The sequence below is a fragment of the Pyrgilauda ruficollis genome, unplaced genomic scaffold, assembly GCF_017590135.1.
Source record: "Pyrgilauda ruficollis isolate IOZ18807 unplaced genomic scaffold, ASM1759013v1 scaffold6, whole genome shotgun sequence".
NCBI lineage: Eukaryota > Metazoa > Chordata > Aves > Passeriformes > Passeridae > Pyrgilauda > Pyrgilauda ruficollis.
The window spans coordinates 1,241,336-1,261,931 of NW_024527710.1; the positions used below are offsets into that span (position 1 = coordinate 1,241,336).

Sequence of the window (20,596 nt, forward strand, 5' to 3'; positions counted from 1 at the left end):
CAAACAGTCTGTTTTGTGAACTGTCACTTTTTTCTTTATCCTTTAAAAAATGTCAATTGAAGATGTCTAATAAACATGTAAATAATGCAAACTGAAAACTAAATTATCAACATTTTAAAGCAGCAGAATATGTCTGGCATCTTTATGTCCTATGTTGCCATTGGACAACTAGAAAGATCTACTAAAATAATACTAAAATACTAGTCCTTGAGGACTACATGACATAATTCTACAAGAACAAGAAATTACTCAAGAAAGATAATCTAAGAAGCATGCTAAAATACCAAAATACTTCTAAAAAAGACTAGCATACAGACTGATGACAAAATTTTCTTATTCAACTTTTTATTAAAATGGAGCTATTTTTACATATTTAAAATACTTTATATCAAAATTTCACAATATTTATGAAAACAATTGTATGCAAATGCATAAAATATGTAAAATCAGAGCTAAGCAATATAAAGCAATATATAGCATGTTTCAAAATGTATTTCAGGACTGGAATACCTGAGTGTACAATAAGCTGGTTTCCTGCATTTCACTGATTTTAACAGTTAAACTTAATAATGTATCTGATCTCATATAAAGCACTTTGGTTGGGAGAAACTGTATGGAAAAGGCAGAGGTCAAGCAGAGATATTATTCAAGGCCTGTCTTCAGAATCTTCATCCACACGAAGATCCACTGTTTGAGATGCTAGGAAGGACTCCCACGTAGCAAGGCACTTAAGAAAACCAAACACACACATATGAGTACAGCAGAGAGATTGCTGTGAACTGTTAGCCAAGGAGTAAAAGAATTAAAAAATAGCAGAATACACACACATTGTCACAAGCTGCTTTTGTAGGACCATGGTAAGAGCAAAATACGGTTTCCTAGGCAGCTCAGTGATATGCAAAATGTTAGCTAACATGCTGAGTGAGCTGTAAAGGTCAATTTTACATAATGACAGGCACACACTGTGAGCACTGTAATTGTATGTTGTAGCAGAGAAGATGCTAACATTAATTATGCTCTTCTTTAATCTCTTCCTTTAGTTACAGGCAAAGATCTCTTCCAAATAGAAAGCACATTGTCAGGCACTGTTCCTTTGTAATCTCTGTGGATTCCTAATGTATACCCAATTTTCCTTCCAAGTTAAATTAAACCATTTTTTTTTCTAAATAAGGAGAGAATTCATTTTTCCCCAGAGTAATGGGAAAGAAATAGAACCAGAAAGGCAGAGGCTAGGAGTAGGGAAATTCTTATCCTTACAGGTGGTATTTCTCAGCTTATAGAAAAATGTATTTACACTTGTAAAAACTATTTTTTTTATTTGAAGCATCAATTCTGCAGTAAAATGAAAAAAAAAAACAGAAAACCAACAAAACCCCCAAATTACTTTGGTTCAATTTGGCTTAAATGAGTGTTGGCAGCTTGGTAAGCCATTCTAAATCATAAATTAGTGTTGAGAGCCATGGCAAGGCTGTCACAAGGTAACCTGCAGTGAGTCATTGCTTGTAACCCAAAGCACCAGGTTTCTACTATTTCAATTCTGTCAGTAGAACAGGACAGGCAAATTGCTGCAGTAATTTCCTTGTTCTGATGTTATTGAAAAAAAGCCCTTGAAATGGAAATGTTCTTACAAAATTTTGACTTACACATTCATACCTATTGTTCTTCACAATGCAGCTGATTTACTACTTCCTCTAAAGAGTTTTTTCCATGAAGAATCTTTATTATGCACCATAAATAAGTCTTCTGAAATTTCCCAGGAAACATATATTAAAACCTGGACAGCACACTCCATTTACCTGAACTTTCAATTAAATCAGTGCCCTGAAAACAGTGTTCTTTGCTAACTGAAATCTTTTGCCATAAACTATTCAAGCCACAGCAACCTGCTAAGCCCAGCTCATTGAAACACCTTGTATCCATCTGTCATTGCTCAGGAGACATTAAAATGACCCTGCTTGAACTTGCAGCCACCTAACTCCATTAGAGATTTCTTGTGAATGACTTCCAAACTCTGCCATTAAATATGGAGATTTAATCATACTACACTGAAGAGCCAGGTCCTGGTATAACTGCATGTCTGTGTGTAAGCAGATGAGTGGGAGGATCTGATAATGTCAAATATAAGCTCGAAGAGAAAAACAAAGAATACACACAGGATGACTGGAGCTGGGGGAATCCATGATGATTCAAGGATAGAGAACCAGGGACACCCATAAAACTAAAGGTGACAAAAGTAACAAGAAAAAAACAAGCAGTAGCTTTGTCTCTAAAGACATAAGAAAGTAGAACAAGTGGGTCTGCAAGAAAATGAGAGCAGTTAAAACAGCCAACTGAGCTGAAAGATCACAAAGAAAAAGCATGAGCTTATTTTTTGCACAGGTTTTTGGCTATTATCAGGCACGAGATCACTTCTGTTATTCAGATTTTGTCCCCTAGACTATGGATACCATGAATTTACTGCCCCAGTCTTTCTCTTCAGATCTTGCTGACAAGAGCCCCAAGTAACTTCTGCTGCTCTTGCACACAACAACATTATGCTACTGTTCAGAGTTATATCTGAGGTTTGAATTACTGTGAAAAGTGAGGACTAAAAGGCTAAGATTCATGTGAAAATCTGCTTTCTTCATTGACTTTTTGGAGAAATGTTATTTTGAAATGGTCCACCAGGGAGAAACAGTGAAGATACTGCCAGCCTGAACAGTGAACTACAAGTGTGGAAAACTGATTTCTGATTTAAAAGGTCTTTTTGACCTTTAGTGTAAAGCCTTAAAGTCTGATCATTAGATTCTCCCCTCCTTCATGTGACACTGTGGCAGCTGAATCTATCTGAGAGGCTTGAGCTGCAACGTGGCCTCTTGGTTTTGAAATGTCAGTGAGGCAGCTGCTAGCAATGTGTGGCACTCAAACTCAACAACTTCTGTTTGCTAGAGCCCAGCCTGGATCACCATCCTAGAAAGCTGCAAGGCACAGCTGTTTTTCTAAGCTTTTTCTAGGTGTGGTACAAGAAAACCTTGTATAAGAAAAAAAATCCTTTTTCTTGAAGAGTCTTTCATTGGCAATGACAGGTTTTTATCTGAACCACAGTTTAATTGAATTACCACATAAGTCCAAGTTTTGTTATTCCATAATTTCAGTAATGTGAATTAAAATACATGTATCAGCACCGGCTGCAATGCAAAAATGCCTTTGTGTTATCTTTTCAACACTGAGCCAAGCTGCACATGTTAAAATGCAATCATAATACATTGCTTAACCAGATAGATATGATCTACTGAAGTCTGTCCAGACAAAGATGCAAAGCATTTTTTTGCACAAGTTATTCAGCTTATGATTTATCCCTGTTTGTATAACCAAAACACATTTTTTAAAATGTAAGAGCAATGGTGGCTCATTTCACTGTCAGACATCACAGTGCTCCTACAGCTGACAGATTTTATAATTAACCACACCAAAACAAATCTAGGTCCCTGTGCCTTAGGCTCAAGCTTTTCACATTGTGAAGCATGAACTGCATAAACGACATTTTGTTAGTGATGTATACTTCAACATTATTACCAAATGATTTTACTCCATTCTCCTGGGAGGTTGAAAATGGAGATCAAAACAGAGGATCAGCCAGTGTTCAGAAAGGAGACAGAAAGGAAAAAAACCCCAGAAAATCCAGACTGAGGAAATTAAATGTGTTTGCACAGGATTGGAATTCATAATCCAATTACTTGTAAAAGCCCGATGGAAAACATAAAGCCTAAATACACAAAATGAAATAGCAAGAACTTAAATAAGGCTACTATACCTAAAATATTCTCATTACTACTGGAGGACACATATCTATTCTGCAACATCATTCTTAGAAAAAGCAGTAAAAAGTTTTTCATATAGTACAATTGCATATATAATGAAAAAGGAGATATAAAAATAGAACATGTAGTAAGGATGCAAGCAGAAGTAAGTGTGTCACATGCCATGTGTGTTTCTGTTCCAGTCCCCAGTTATCCATGGCTGATACCTTAAATATAGCACTTATGATGGCATTTTTTGGTGTAGAATCTTAAAATGAAGACTTGTTTGTGTCTGAGAGAAACAGAAAGTATTTTCATGATTTCTGTGTGCAGGGGAACAAAAACTAGACCACAGAGAAACAGTAATTCACAGTCCAAAAAACGTCTTCCCGAAATTATTTTTAAAAAATTTTAAAGGCTGAAGTGAATGAGGGTTCAAAGATGGATCTGCCTTTGAAGCAACATGCACAGGGACAAACAGCTCAGATGGGGGAGCTTTTGACAATCTCATGAAGTTTGGTAGCTGAACTCCCAGGCATGGCTAAGGTGGGATGTGATAAACACGCAGGAGCAGCCAACTTTCTGCTACACGACCAAATGACTGCTTAAATGCATCACTGCAGAGGCCTCTGGGGCAAATAACAAATCTCATCTATTTTTCTACAGCTTTTACAAGACTGAGAGGTACATAAGGGCTTTAGAGTTAGAGGGAAGTTGCTGTAATGGAGAACAAGTATTGGTTTGCCCTGATGAATCTTTTGGATCAATTTATGCCTGTACAACAATGTAGGTCACAGAAATACACTAAATTGTGCTTGAAACACTTAAAAAATCAGGAAATTATTTATATTTTTGAAAAATACTAAGGTGTGCCAATACCAACAAGAATCTGACTATATCAAAGGTAACTGAGTATCTGATTAAGATGCAAGGGTTTAACAGGATTAATTTCCCATGCAATAAATGAAATCAAATGCTATGCTTTAAAACAAAGGTTCATCCATGCTGAAGAAACAACACATTCTTTCAATGCCAAAACTAACTATCATCCCATTTTAGGAAAAAACACCAATCTGTCTGCATTTCCTGGAGTACCCAACAGGCAGCGGAAACCCAAACTCTGGTATATTTGCTGGATTTACAATGTATAATTAGTCTTTGGGTTGGGCTGTAAAACCTAGCCACTTATTCTGGTAGTTTTCCTGAAAAGAATAAGTTACCAAAATTCATTGGCTGCATATGTACTAGCTATACTAAACACATGAGAAAAAGTGAAAAATTTAGCATATGTTTAATTGCTTCTATTCTTTGAAGCCAGAGTTCAACAGTGCCCGGGTTGGTTCTGCTAGTCTGCAGCAGCAACACTTGAAAGCTGCCAGCTATGTAACACTGCCAGCACCACCACTAATTCTGTATCCTGCTTTGGGTTTAGTGATGCTGCATCTTTAGAATATCTATTTCTAAACTAATGAAAATATTCATGGTGACACTCAGTTTCTCAGCTGAAAGCTCCACCCTGTGGACAGTTTGTGATTCCAGCTGTTTGGCAGATACTTCTTCTGGACTAAGCTGTCAGACAATGGTGTCATGCCTAAGGCCTGATGAAAAGGAATAAAATAAATGTACAGTGTTAACATGTGCTGAATCAATGCTATTTACTTCAGAAATAGTGGGAAATTTATGAACTTTTCAAAATTAAAACCTTTTCATATTGTTTCAGAAAGTCCTCCTTATTTTAGCAATGCATTTACTGTCATTGTTATTACAATATTATTTTGGATTTAAGACTTTGTGGAATACAGAGAGACTTAAGGATGTATTCAACTCTTTTCCAGAGGAAAGGTAGTACAGAACTGTATGAACCACTGAGACCAGCTACAGGAATACCAAATGACTGGTCAGTCATGGTAATTCTTGGCTCCTAAATGATTTTAAATATATTATAACAAAGCTTACACATTATTACTTGAAAGCTCTCATTTTCACAGGCCTGCACTGGAGCACCCTGTAAATCTGCAACACTGGGCTTTTATTCACATCTTTGTTACCACAGCATTGAGAGACACAAAACAGCTGGAGAAACAAAGGAACACTTCTTATTCAAGTTTAATAAATGCAGACAGCCAGTGAACTGGAAGACTACAGGAATAACTCTTAAAATTGTAAATCTGGAGAAACATAATTACAGGTAACACTTTAGAGTAACAATTAATTCATGTGAACATTAATTCAGCTTAAGGAAGAGATACTCTTTTATGCTAGCTAAGTGATGCTTGACAAGCTGACAGCAGAACACTTAGGCAACTACAATTAAGGTAAAACCCAAACAAACATAAGGTCATATTCTTTGCCCATTGTGACATAGATGAAATGACATTTTGGAAATTCTAGTGTACTTTGACATGCTGCTGTGTTGTTTGTGACCACACTGGCTTGGGTTTATACAGTTTTGAAGGGCTGCATTCTCTGCTGCAGCAGCCATCAGAAAATACCAGATGCCTGTCTCTCAGTACTTTGTGGTTCCCAAAATCTAAGCGCTGCAGAGAATGACTGTGAACAGAAAAGCCTCCTTCTTTGCTTGTGTGCCTGGGAAATGCAGTCAGCAAGGGGAATAAAGAGAAGCACAGTGAAACGTTGCTGTAGGGAAGAGAATGGGACACTGCTCATGGAGCGGCACAGTTTAACTGAGGGGTGGGGGAAGCTGCGGAAAGGATGAGAATCGGGTAGTCACCGAGTTAGAAAGCAGGAGATGAGTCCTCATATGAGTTGGACAGAACAACTGGAAGACTGAATCACATTCATAGCATCCATGATGCCTGGGAAAATGCACAGAACATGCTTTGGGGAAAAGGCAGGAAATAACACGAGTGATGTTACAGCAAGAAAAGGCTTAGTAAGCATCAAATGGTGCATCAAAAGTCTGAATGAGTAACTTCAGACACGTGAAAGAATGCTAATGAAGCAAGTAATAACTGAACAAGTGAAAAACACTGTAACAGACACTGTTTGTGCATGAGTTTAATGAGTCAGACTCAAACTATTACATTTAAGATTGAATTCTCTTTCCTTCTGAAAGCATAAAAATAATATTTTGCTTCTCAGGTTTCTGAGATTCCCTTCCTGAAGTTTCACTCCCAACCAGCAGGAGCAAATGCCAGAGCTTCTTTTCCTGCTGCTTTCTGGAGTACACACTTGTAGTTTGAGCTATACAGGCCTCTGACAGTAATCAGTAATCACTTCTCTATTAATTAACCATCACCATTAACCAGGGGTCTTAAATAAACAAATTTTAGGTGAAAACTCCCAATCGAAATATTAACTTTATCAGGTTCTTTTGAGTATCAGGATTAGATAATGATTTTCTGATAAAACAGAAAGAAATTGGTAAACTCTCACTTTGCAAACAAGGAGTGATAGAGCTAGCACAATATTGCTTATTTTTGCAACTGCTGTAGTAAGATAAGGTGCTTTTTTAAAAATGTAGATCTACAAAGATGTAGTAGCAAAACCATTTAATGAAGATTTCAATATTCAAGAAAAGCACCAACAAAATATCGTGCCTCAGTATAAACCAACTTGTCTGGTATTTTAGAAGCTGTTTAAGAAGTACCTCTGGCAGTTACAGATACAGCTGAATAATTTTCTACAGTTTGTGGCTTAAGAACAGTTAATTTCACATACAATATGTGCTTTGATGCTCTGGATTAAATTTCTAATTCAGCAAAAAAACATTTCTAGACAGGAAAAAGAACCAAATCATTATTGTTATGTTTTAGCTAATCATTCACAAAGAAAATATTCTAATATAGTCAGCATTGTTTTAACATACATATTGCTGCTATAGAAGTCAGAGACCATCAATAAATGAAGACAATGTTAGAGGATGCCAAAAGCTTGCTGCCTGATTTCTGAAAATATTTTGATCTTAATATGTAACAACAGATTGTCAATGTCCATGCATCTCACAGACTGCATGTTAATTAATTAGACTTGATGATCAAGAGCTCTGTCTTTTCAATTATGTTTTAACAAAATGATTTGTAAAACCAGAGCACTGCCATTGGCTAATGTGCAATCCATAAAAGGCTCAGACTACAGGACTGAAGTTACAGATACCAAAATGTATGTGTGAAAATGACTAATTTATGATTAATAGATGGCTCAGTGCATTCCATTTTTTTCCCCAAAAGTAAGGAGAAATTATTTTAAAATCTTCAAGACATCTGAGATATTTTCAAATGCGCATTTCAATCAACATTGTGTTTCCCATGAGGAAACTTCACAGAATGCTTAATGTATTTTGTTATATGTTTTCAAATTCTCCTTCCTAGCATATATTCTTGGAAATTCTTACCAAGAATATTACCTGTGGCATTTGAGCTGAAAATAAAAATCTGATGGAATCACATTTAAACATTTTTCTCATACAGGTCTGAGCCTTCCAGAGGGCTTCTTCATGCTCTCACAGCAAAATGTTTCCAAACTGAAACATAGCAGCTGACATTGAACCAAAAATCATGTTCCAAGTTGTTGTGGTTAGTAAAACAAGAGTGCCCTCTGTCGATGATGAACTCAGGATCAACGACTTGGGCACAATAAAATATATTCTGCTTGAAATCTGTCAAATTAAGGATAACTGCCTCACTATTCCATGGAAACTGATTCCAAAGTTACCAAATGTTTGAACTAAAATGGAAAAATTCCTCTTTACAGAGAACCCATGGACTTCTTCACTGAAATAACGAAAAAATAACATTTTTGTGAGAAAGAGTTTTACCTCTTCATAATAACGGAGATTGTTCTCAGCCACATTCATGAATGTTGATCTCATATCCCACTGCATGTTCTGCTTCCACCTGTCCCAATCCGCTTTCAGAGCATTATTGGCACGTTCAACTTTGTCTTCAAGTTTCCCAATCTCTTCTGAGAACTAAATATTAATTTTAAACATTAAAAAATATTAGCAAAAATCATCATTTCCAAAATTATTTAAATCAATTGACTGTAGTGGAGATGAAGAGAACTGCAGAACCAAGGTTGGTATTTAACTTAGCAAAAAAAGTCTTTCCGCAGGGATAAATTTAAAATTAATTCTTAATTAATAACTCACTACAATTTCTGAAACATTAATAACAGAAAATATAGACCAGAATGAAAGTATTCCTGGAGCTGTATCTTTTCACTGAGAGAAGTTATAGACTCTGGCACCTCTTCACTAGCACTTGATATTAATGCATCAAAAAAGAAATATATAGAGGGCTTTACTGAAGCAGAATCAATTGTACAAATTAGATTTGGCAAGGAAAACTGAGAAAATCCTGTCAGAATCTTTGATAACAGGAGAAAACAGAATGGGAGAAGACAGCAGAAATCAAAATCACAAACTTTCTGATTTCTTTCCTGTCACATTACCATCTTTTCTTGTGGAACTGTGTTTGACCATATGAGGGAAAAAGAAATATAGAAGCAGAGAAAGAAATTAAATGAAAGGACTTCTACAGAAAAGAAACTCTTTCACAGCAATCCAGGACCCAAAACTTTGAGGGCTACTCTACAGACATTACTTACTTCTAATTACTGTAGATGTACAAGCTGATGCACAAGCTGACTTGCCAGTAATGGGAGTAAGTGGACAGCAGCCCTGTCTTTAATGAGTTTTTCTGGTCTTCTCAGTAATTCGGTTACCTATTGTCATTTACTCATCAGCTGTCTGTTCTGCCTGGCACCAGGTCACAGAATGAGGTACATCTCCTGTGGCTAGTGCAAAATCACCTTCTGGGACTGCAGAGCCACTGTCTGCAGCAGGAGGGAAGGCAGGCACAAACACCACCAAAACAAGGAACATCAAGCAGGAAAACTTAATTCCTCAAATTGCTTCCACTGCAACTCAGGCTCCATACATTTCTTCTTTGTCCTTATATTTTGCCATAAAGCAAACAGTTTCTTCCTTATACCACACCTGTGTAAAGTTGGATAGCTACTTTAGCTTTCTGCAGAGCTGGTGTTTTCACTGACAGGAAGTTCAGGATTCCAGGACTAACTTCCAGGATTTTAAAGGAATACTTGTGCTCCCGGTAGAACACAGAAATGTCAGAACTCAGAGCAAGACATGGAAAGCCTGGGTGCACAGCCTCCAGCTTGGACCATGCAGGGCAGAACAGTGATTGAGTGCAACAGCAGTGATGCTGCCATCAGACAGACACAAACTGAATCATCAAACACTGCCTGAAAGGGTCACAGAACCTGCATCCCATTCAGCTCTCAAAGAAGCCAAGAACTCCTTAGCTAGGAAAACTGAAAATTTCATCTGAATCGATGTTATTCACAGTCAATAACAAACATTTTTAGTTAGATTTGATTTCCACACTTATTTTCTCTGCCACACTTCTAGGTTAATGACATACTGGTTATTAACGAGGAACAAAATGAAAAAAAAAGTATTTCTACTTTACTGAAAAGCCCAAGTTCAGTTATCTGGCCAGACTACTAATCAAGCTACAGACTAGGGTAATTTCAACTATTACACTGCATTCAAAATGAAAAGGCTAATCCAAAGTTTAAATGTGGGGGAATTACCTTTAAAGGAATTACAGACAACTGGATTTGGTATTTTGACCATGTTCCCTGCTAATTGCCTTTCCTTCAAACACCAAAAAATGAATGTGCACAGAATACTGAAAATGATGACATTTTAAAGATGAATTAGAGTAGGAAAGGCAGTTGAATCCATTCTCTGCTTTTGCAAAATAAAAGTTCCTATGTAGGAATACACTAGTCTATACACATAAAGAACTTCTCTGACATAGGAGTCCTGGCTGCAGCAGCTTTCCCTTACCTCAGTCTTTATAACTTTAAGTTATTTTACAGTTTGTTTTTGTCTAGCCTTTTCTAGGAACTACATATTTCTTCCATACTGTAGTCAGAACATGATATGGTCAAGTAGACTCTGTTATACACCTCTGCATGGATATCCAGTTTAAATATCCCACTCTAATGCCTCAAAGAAACCACATGTATTAAGGCAAGGTTTGGACTTACGGTCTAAAGGCAGCATTATGCCACATGTCACCATGTCAAGCACACATGTTCAAGGTCTACTTTTTCAAAACTGAAAAAACCCATCAATGCTTCTCTCTTTAACTGCCATGACAGCAGAAATGAAAGAAGAATGGCTTGGACTTAACAAAAACATCTACCTAGTATGCTCCTTATTTACGCGGTGTAAATTGTTACAATTGATCCTGCAAATTAAACAGGATTCTGAATCCTTTTTCTTACATGGATCTCTCTGAGGCAGCCAGTGTGAGAAATGAAATTTCCCACCAGTGATGGCCAGAGGCCAGCACAGCACTCACCAGACATGGGACCAGAGCTCAGGAAGGTGGGAGCCAGGCATTGCTAGGGCAGAGTGCTGCCAGACATGGACCGTGTGACTGTAGCCAGAGTCATGGCCCAAGAGCCAAATTACATGGCAACACAGCATTTTACACCATCTCACTACGCAAAATAGCACAAATTTCTACCTGCTCTGTGAATTAATTCTACAGCTTGGTGATACTAACCCCTTTTTAGCCTGGAGTTAAAACACAAAATATATTCAGAATGTAATAGATTCAGCATTTCATCTCTTTACTGCTCAGTTTCAATCATGAAAACTAGAATCCTCAAGTTGGCATTTAATGCTTATCTTGCTTTGTCAGAGCACATTAATACCAACCTTTTTTCAGAATTATGATCAGCCCTAGTGGCAAGACTAAAACGTTTAAAAATGCCCAAACCATAGAGGGATACACAAGCATTGCTGTGTAACCTTCAGGATGGAGTGTGGGAATCATGGAGCAGCATATCCCACTATCTTTACAGCCACAGCTCTGAAGGTAAGAAATGTCTGATAAGCAGGAGGGTACCAAAGTCAGACCCAGTCTCTGTCAGAGCCTGCATCCAAAATCACAGTCTTCAAACCATCCATACCCTGAATAATTGCCTCCTTTGTGGACCAACTTTTGGAGTAGAAACCAAGGTTTTGGCTTTTGTAGCAGCACCACAAGCAGCTCTCTAACACAGCTCAAGAAAACATTTTTTTTTTCCAGCTGATTAGCCTAATGTCCCATAAGGACAAATTTGCAATTCCAGCCTATTTCAACTGCACTGACCTTAGGGATGTTTTACATTCTTCTGCTGTACAACCTTGTGTTTGTTAAATCATTTAATGTTTGCCACGACCAATGCTAAATATCTCACAGCCTTTTATCAGCTCTAATGACAGTCTGAGACTCCTTATCTGTGGTGGAAATGTACTTCAAATGAGATTAGGGTTCATGCCACTCATTGTCAGCAAAATTTCTGGCTACTAGATTGCACTGACAGGTTCAATCTGACACCTATGAGATCATTAGAAGCTACAGCAGTTCTGCTTAGGAATAGATATGTGCAGATACACCCAAACTTGGTGTCTGAGACCGTTCCAACAACATACCTGTGTTATGACCACCTTTATTAAGTCTGGTTAGAAGTGTTAGAAAAATATTTCAACACATAATAAAAATGAAAACATGGTAAAAAAATGACCAAGAAAATAGTTCAGTCACTTGAATGGTCAAAAATAGCAGGACACCATTCTCTGTTGCCAAACTATCCTTACTAGAAAAAGGCTTCAGCTTCTAATTAAGAAAAAGTCTTCAGGATACAGCTGCCACTCAATTAGAGAACACAGGATTTTATTATCAGATTAAACTAACAGACATCTGTTTTACTGCTCTTTTGAGACTGCAAGGAGAACGAGGCTCTCAAAAAGAGGATTCTCTGAAATTAGTAAGAAATAGAGGGGTTAGAAAGATAAAGCAAATATCTGAGCACTTGGGTAATCAGTGTCTAAAGCCTTTACCAAACTGTAAATGCAGAAATCGAAACATACACAGAGTCAAAAAACAAAAAAAAAAGTTTGGGCAAACTGATTTCAGAATCCTACTGAAAGCAAGTACAAACATCTCATGATGGAGTAAACCATTGTCAGTATCAAATCAACATGGTATGATCAATACTATGCTAAAATAAAAATATCCCTTTTTAGTTTGTCACAGCTCAGGAAAAGGGAGTGCATGCACACTGAGAGCTCCATCAGATTATAACAGGAAATGCATCCTGAAAAGATAGCATGCCCTGCCAGGCTATGGTGGATTTTCTAAGTAAACAACAATGAGTCTGGCTGCTAAACAAGCTGCATGGAGCTGAGTTCGTCACTGAATGCACCTGCCATGGCCACCCAACTCCCAGCCTAGGGGGCTTCTCCAACTCACCATCCTCTGTGCATTTTACAAGAGCTTCAGGCTTTAAACTAAGAAAAAAGGACAGGAGAAACAGCAAATAAAGTAGAGAACTCAAAATTTCTGCTTCAAAAATCCCCAAAACCAGAGATATTTACTTAATGTCCCACTGCAGTACACAGAGCAAATTGTTATATAATATACCACAGCCATTGTAGATATCAGAGTTCAGCAATACATTCTTATTTATTCATCTCAGTGCCAAAAAAATCAAATGAAAATATGCATTTCAAGTGCCAAAACTATCTAAACAGCTCATCTTTACATGGAAAATTAGAACAAGCCCAATAAAAAGTATCTGAAATGTTAAGGATTTTCTCCTTTGATGTACTAAGAAGTTATTAGTCATTTTTACATATTATTTACACTGTATAACACTTGGTGTTAATACTGTGCTAAAAGGACATTATTTAGGCTGGAGAGTTTAACAATCAAAAATTTTAAAAATGCCACTTCTCATCCCAGAGGCTGTTTTTAATTGGCTCCTGAGCCTTGCTGGTGGTTTTGGGGATGCCTGTCCCCATGGGGTACCAGTTACAGTCTGACTTCAATAGAACGAATGAAGGATTCATACTTGAAGCAAAAAAACATATCCCTGGGCCCAACTAGAAAAAACAGAAACCTGTAAGAACAGAATGCAGAACATTTTACTTTAAATAAGTTTAATGAACAGCTTTGCTGATTCTAATCACCTCCTCTACCTCTCCTACATCAATGAAGCAGCAGCTACAAGAGCACTGCAGCAACTGTTACCTTATGTTAACTCCAAGTGTGGAAGTCAACAGAAAAACTGAAAATAAGCCGTGGTACAGTCTGTGTTGACAAAGGCCAGTGGTCGCCCACCATGACCAGCCCTTCCCCTCCAGCAGCCCAGCTCTGAAGTGCTGCTTCTTCCTGGTGATGGCCTTTGCCTGGCACAAAGAGCTACCAGAGGTGGAGACAGCACCCAGCCCCAGCCCGCGGCCCCAGAGGACACGCATCCTCCCGCGCCTCTCCTGCCGGTACCACACGGCCTGGAAGAAAACACTTACCAGATCCTTCTCTGTCTTTTTACTGGCTAAAGCATCAACTCTGGAATCCAGCTCGCCTTGAATTTGGTCTCTCCTTTTCAAAACACCCTTAGTATGGAAGGAAAAAAAAAAAAAGAAGTAAACTGCACCAAATTTTAGCACTTTCAGAAAACCATCAAACAAGTTGGGTACTGGATAAACAAGACCACAGAATGATACCATTTAATAATTTTGACATGATATATGTTTTATCAAAAAAAAAAAAAAAAAAAGAAGACTTATTTTTCCATACCTGTATTTTATCTTACAGGTTTTTCAATAATCTTACTAAATCCAAAATTAGTGCCACAAGAATCTGCCATACACAATGTCACTGCCAGTTGTATGAGCAGAACTGTTACAAGAGTTTACTTGGTATCAACTTAACTTACAATATATTCATTTAAAAACAGCAACATGAGTTTGCCAAATCTCGTGAACAGAAGTATCTTCTTTAAGTAAAATTTACAATACAAAGTAGAATAACTAGGAATAGTATGCAAGGTATTATTGAAATTGTGACTTGGACCTTTAATATTATTTTGTAAGTGCCAAATATAGTTCTGGTAAATCAGAAAAAAAAATATCAGATAAAGTTATCATAGGAATGAAAGCTTTTCTACCATTAATATATGTTTTTATTTTCAGCATATGTAAGTTTTACCTCCTTTTAAACTATCTTATCAGGTATTGTGCTTTTAGCATAGTGTCAAAAAATTTTTGAAAGGGGAAGCAATATTGCTTGTTAAGCTACAAAACAGGAATAGTATTACAGATTAAATTTCCATTTCCAGTGCTCAGGTATGCTTATCTTGCAGAATGTGTTGCAAGGCTTTAGTCTTTTTGAAAAAAAATCAGAAGCAGGACATATATAATTACAAATCTCAAAACATTCTTTTACATTACCTTGCCATAACTGGTTTTACTGCCTCTTCTGCAGAGAATACTGCAGGTTCAGTATTCACCTCTAGCATAGGGCATGTTGAAACAGCACAGGGCACAGGCAGCTCTACTGTCTCTAGCTCTCTTATTTGACTGAGTTCTCTGAGATCTTGACACTTTATCAAATATGATAGAATCATTTAAGAGCTTAATTTTTCAATGTTTGAACAGGCAATCACTATAAAGACCTGGTGTATCTGACTTTGGGCTTTTTTGAGCAATAGATCAGCAATACAGATGAATGCTCATCAATACCTTGGAATCTTTTGGTTAGATAAATACAGAAAATGTTTATCTGGAAGCACAGAAGCAAAAAAAAAAAAGTCTGGAACAGCTTTTCTTCATAATATAAATGTTTTCTCTTTTTTCCTATTTCTTTTGCCTCTTTTAAAACTTTTAATGACAGCCTGGCAACATTTATCACACATACACTTTAAATTACAAGACAAAACAAATTAATATTAAGGTGCTACATTGACAATTGCTGACTTCTAATTGCAAAAAAAGGCACTATATTTTAAAAACATATTATTATACTTCTCCAGGATTTTTGTATAATACTTAATGGTACCTTGCCACAAAACCCACAAATCATTTTATGTGGATCCATAACAAATTAATGCTGTACCCTGAGAGACAGCAGATTTGTTCTGTGGGTCAGTTAGGAAGGGGCTGGCACAGATGTAAATATTTTAGTTATGAATCCAACTCTTTTCCCAGTTACAGGCTGAACTTTCACTGGAAAATACAAGAATTGTATTGTATTGATCACACCTTGTACTGCACATTTGCATGTGATCTTGGCAGCACTGCACCAAGGTCCCTGTGATGAGGGGTTAAACACACTTCTGAAAGGCTTACTAGTGGGTCACTTCCACAGGGTATTTTCAGGTATTTTATTTTAGTGACTAGTATTTCCCTCTTCAAAGTGCAAGAGGGAAATAAGCAGTAAGTAAAACAAAAATCCATGGTGAATGAAGGGAAAGGAACAGTTGTCAAACAGGAATGAGCTACTGAAGGAAGACTTCTCCCCTGGACAGGACCTTATGGCAGCCTAATACTGTGTTGCAAGTGCTGCATCAAGAAAGCTACAAGCAGGAAAAAAAATGCAGTGGGCAACAGTAAGGTGTGCAGGAAGAGCCAGATAATCATCCTGAGGCTTGTCCCTAGAAATCTCTCTGTGCTGTTCTGTTCCACAAAACAGAACACCTGAGAAAGGGTGAGGGTGAGTCAGGCTGCAAAAGAGAAGGCAATGGGCGAGCAGCATCTCCTCAGCATCATGAGGACTACAATTGCTTATGGGTAACATAGAAATTCTGAAACATAAGGTTGGAAGTGGGGGAGAAGATGACCTGCAATTGCTAGGACAGTATCTCTTCAGATGTTTAAGCAAAACAGTACTTACCTCCATCTACCAGAAAATAATGAGGACTGTGAGATACAGGACATTTTGTATGGCCCCTTTTTCTGTGAAGCTTGTTTTAAAGACAGCAGACATTGCAGCAGGAATTCCTAACTCTCAGTAGCTAAGCCTTACTGAAAAAGTGGCAATACCCTGCAGAGTGCCACCAAAGGCTCAGTTAACTTGGGTCTCGCTCTACCCGAAGACTGTAAGACCCTTGCAGCCCCTAGCTAGAAACCACTGCAGCAGGAGCTGGGTTCCCAGCAGGAACACAACAGATTCTGCAGCTGGCATTGCTCAAAACCCAGACAAAGAGGGGTTTGTACACATGTTCTGCTTTCTGTAGGCAGCAAAGTGGGAATTATGACATACTGAATTCAGTTACTTTATTATGTTGATTATCCACCAGTACTGACTGTATCAACTCTGAAGTCTGATTTTTTACATCCTCTCCAAGTGTAAGCAAAATACGTACATAAAGGGAACTGAGAGCAGTAGCTTATGGCAGAGACTAACACATGCTTATATAATGGTGCAGGGACTGGAAGTTCCCAGCTGTTCTGGAAAAAGAAAACATACTTAGGAAGAGCTCCCAGAAAGGGACAAACCTCTCCACTCCTTTTCCCACACACAATCTGTTACTCAATGAGTTCATATTTTGGTAGTGTCAGGGAAGGTCCTTCTCAACTGCTGTTCCCAAACCCTCACTGCTACAATGCAGAGCTCACTGAAGATGGCAAAACTAGACACCCTAGCACAGCTACCCATGGCTGCCTGCCAGGCAAAACTATCAAGCTCTTCTTATTTGGAAGGGGCACCTCTTGCCTGATTAGCAAGAGAAACAGGACCAATTGGATTCCCCAATAATAGACAGGTATCATATGCCATGATGCATGCTTTGTACTGAGTAAATACAGGGACTGTGAAGTCAAATTTCATCAGCTACAAATTCTCTCCTGGACATGGTCACTGGACTAAGCCCAATTTTATACTGAGCCATGAAGAGTCCTTCAGGAAAGCTTACCATGAGAATTTCACTGTAGAGAACGTACTCATGCAGAATGGGCAGCAGGTGCTCTGAGAGGCCTGCCATTCTCTTCTCCGTGGCCCTGCAGCAGCGGTCGATGCAGCTGGCCAGGCCCTTCAGAGAGTCCGCTATGTCTTCTTCCGACGCCGACCACAGCGTGTGGATGGGGCCGTACTCCTTCATTTCACTGAAGTAGTCTTAAAAGGAACATATACACGTAGTACTCTTCATTAATAGAGCTCTAAGTGACACTAATTGCAACTTCATATTTACTGTGAACCAAGCAAGCGACTGACTCTAATTTTAAATTTGCTCAAATGACCAAGACAAGTAAATTCCAGTTCGCTGTTTATGAAGAAACGAATCAATTAATGTATTGTAATTAAGTAGCTTTGAGAAATTTATCAGCAGAAGTGCCCCACACATTTCACAATGACACACATACTCAGGCAGACCTGAAGAGCTGTATTCAGACACCAGCGACCTGCATTACTTCACACTGTTTTCATACAGGAGCCACAGCAGTCGGTCTGACTTGCTGACCTCTACTGCCCTGAATTCCTCTGCTTCTTGGTAATAGTAATGTTCCAAATACAGTCTCACTTATTGGAACTAGAAGGTTTGTTATGTCCCAAAAGCTTCAGAAGAAAAACTGAAGTTCACTCCTGCTCGGCAGGTATCTCCTTCAATAGCTTTTATTAATTTAAATACAGAGATATCTTATTAATTACTTCTCTTATGTTTCTAGACCAAGTGATAATCCATAAACAGAGAAGGCCCGCAAATCAATGTGCCATTTGGTAGGGCTAAACATGGGCAAGGTGCATTTCACAGGAGGACACTGTGACCACATTGGTCATGCATTGAAAATTCAATTTTGTCACTACTAAATTTATAATGAAGAAATGTCCTAAGAAAGATGAAAGCAGACGTGTGGCATAAAGAGCATAATATTTACTTTGAGATTATTTGGACAAAAGAAACCCCTCTATGGAAGACGTAATCAATAACCCCACGTTAAGGTACTGCAAGCAGGAATGTTCTCTGTATCACAGCTATCAACAATTCCTATTCAGAACAGTGTGGCCCTGCACACAAGTGTTCTGACAAGTGTTGTTTGGAAAATCTAGAAAGAAGATATAACCTACAACATTTGGGAGGATGTCAAAATTCTTAAGCTTTTCCAAGAAATATTTTGGTACTGATACCTTGAACCTATAGACCTCAGACAGCTACTTTCAATTGATATTGTTCCCTCCAGTGAGAGAGTTCCTACTCTTTTCACCAACATGTTTTTTTCTTTTATAACACCCTTTCAGTGAGGACACACTGAGATCTGGTACTGCACAAGAAAGCTCAAGGACTCAGTTGTTAACACAGTACAGCTCTTCAAATTATATTACATAGACAAGTAAATACTTCAAGTGCTGCCCAGTGGAAATGCTACTGAACAGGCATAGTCTGAGATCAGGATCATCTCAGAACCTCAGGAAAGTCAGTAACTTAGCATTCCAACTAGATGTGTGAACTGCTCTTACTTAAGGAAAAAAATTCAGATTAACCCATCCTAGTTGAGAAAACAGCTTACCATGACAAAAATTACGGCCAGTAAAGCTTTTAGAAAATTAAAATCTACTTTGTCAATGGAAAAAAAGGTGCAGAACAAAACTAAACAAAGTTTAGAGACCTGGAATCAAGACAGCCTCATGTCACTATGAGATTGCACAGAAAACTGTACATTCCCTTGAAAGTTAAAAACCAAAGGTCATGCAGCTTTCCAAAAGGCACGTTAAAATATTCTTCTAAGTTACTTATAAGTAGCTGAATGACATGTTAAAACTCCTCCTATTAAAAAATTATTCAAACTTGAATGTCTGTCAAAAACATGATCAGAGAGAAAAACACAATACAAACATCTCCCTTTTTCCTAGAAAGAGTATTTCGCCTGCCACAATGAAAACTAATTTACTTTTAAATTTCTTAAAATCAATAAAACTGACACGTTTTCTACTTACCCCTTTCTTCCTTGTAAATCCTATGAGCTATTTTATCTAGTAAGTTTATTTTCTGACTAAATGTTTCCATGTAATTGTTCATTTCTGTAAACATTTCAGGACGATTTTTAACTGCTCCTCTTACTGAGGATGCTACAGCTCTGACGGTCTGTCCCATCCTGCTCAGCAAACCAGGACCCTGCTTCTTGTGGGAGGAGAGTTCCTAAAGACAGAACAAGCTCTCTTTACTTGCAGGTACTTTTGTTAATTCTCTGAAAACAATAAATAAAAGCGTGGTTTCATTTTTTTTAACAAAACTACATCTATAAACCTCTGTCTTTTTAGTGTATAAATCTTATCATTATTAGAGCAGTGTCAGAACCATCCCTGTCTTGTGCAATTATTAGATAAGCCCTTCTGAGCAAACACAAGCATGCCATGTATGACAGTGTCGCAAGAATGGTTGAAGATGGCAGAGAACCTTCACCCCTTTGCTCCTCAGGGTGAGTTAGCTAGTTTGCAATTTAGCTTTTTGAACAGGAAAGCAGAGGTAATGATTGAAGAAATAAGTCTTTGAGAAAAGCAGACAATGCTCCTACTGGAGGAAGTAATAATCTATTTTTTTAAACTCGTTTTATATGTTGCTAGAATAACCTTTGCTGAAATTCAGAGACAGGCTTTTCTGAGTACAAAACTCCAATTTGCAACTGGACACATTTTGCAACAATGCAATGGGAAAATCCTGTATTTTTCTTTTATGAGATTAGTAAAACTTAAAAAAAAAAAAGACATTGTCATGCCAAAACAGTAATTAATTAAAAACACTGTTTTACTCATAATCTTGGAAACTTATACATGTACCAAAAAATATGCAGAGATGAAATACTATGAATTTGCCACAAAAATCCAAAATGCAGTAACAAAAACAACTTTAGAGTGTACAGCAATATTTATGGTCATGTACATGATTACCAAAACCACGGAAGAAAAGGTTATCTCAGGTTATGAATATTCCACAAATCCCTGCCTGCTTCTGCCATTTCTGTAACAAGCCATGGGATGACACTAGTGAATACTGAA

The 20,596-nt window shown here is 37.7% G+C and overlaps 1 protein-coding gene across 2 annotated transcripts in view; it reads right to left on the bottom strand.

Moving 5' to 3' along the window:
* Positions 1-333: 333 nt before the first annotated feature.
* Positions 334-20,596, bottom strand: part of SNX7 (sorting nexin 7) — a 29,369-nt gene continuing 9,106 nt past the window's right edge. For both annotated transcript variants that reach the window (XM_041483592.1, XM_041483594.1), the window contains 5 exons: positions 19,538-19,739; positions 17,520-17,719; positions 14,134-14,220; positions 8,557-8,709; positions 334-727 (listed from right to left, as the gene is read on the bottom strand). In XM_041483592.1, the coding sequence (XP_041339526.1) occupies positions 647-727; positions 8,557-8,709; positions 14,134-14,220; positions 17,520-17,719; positions 19,538-19,739 (723 nt within the window). In that variant the 3' untranslated portion in view covers positions 334-646. The remainder of the gene's footprint in view (positions 728-8,556; positions 8,710-14,133; positions 14,221-17,519; positions 17,720-19,537; positions 19,740-20,596) is intronic.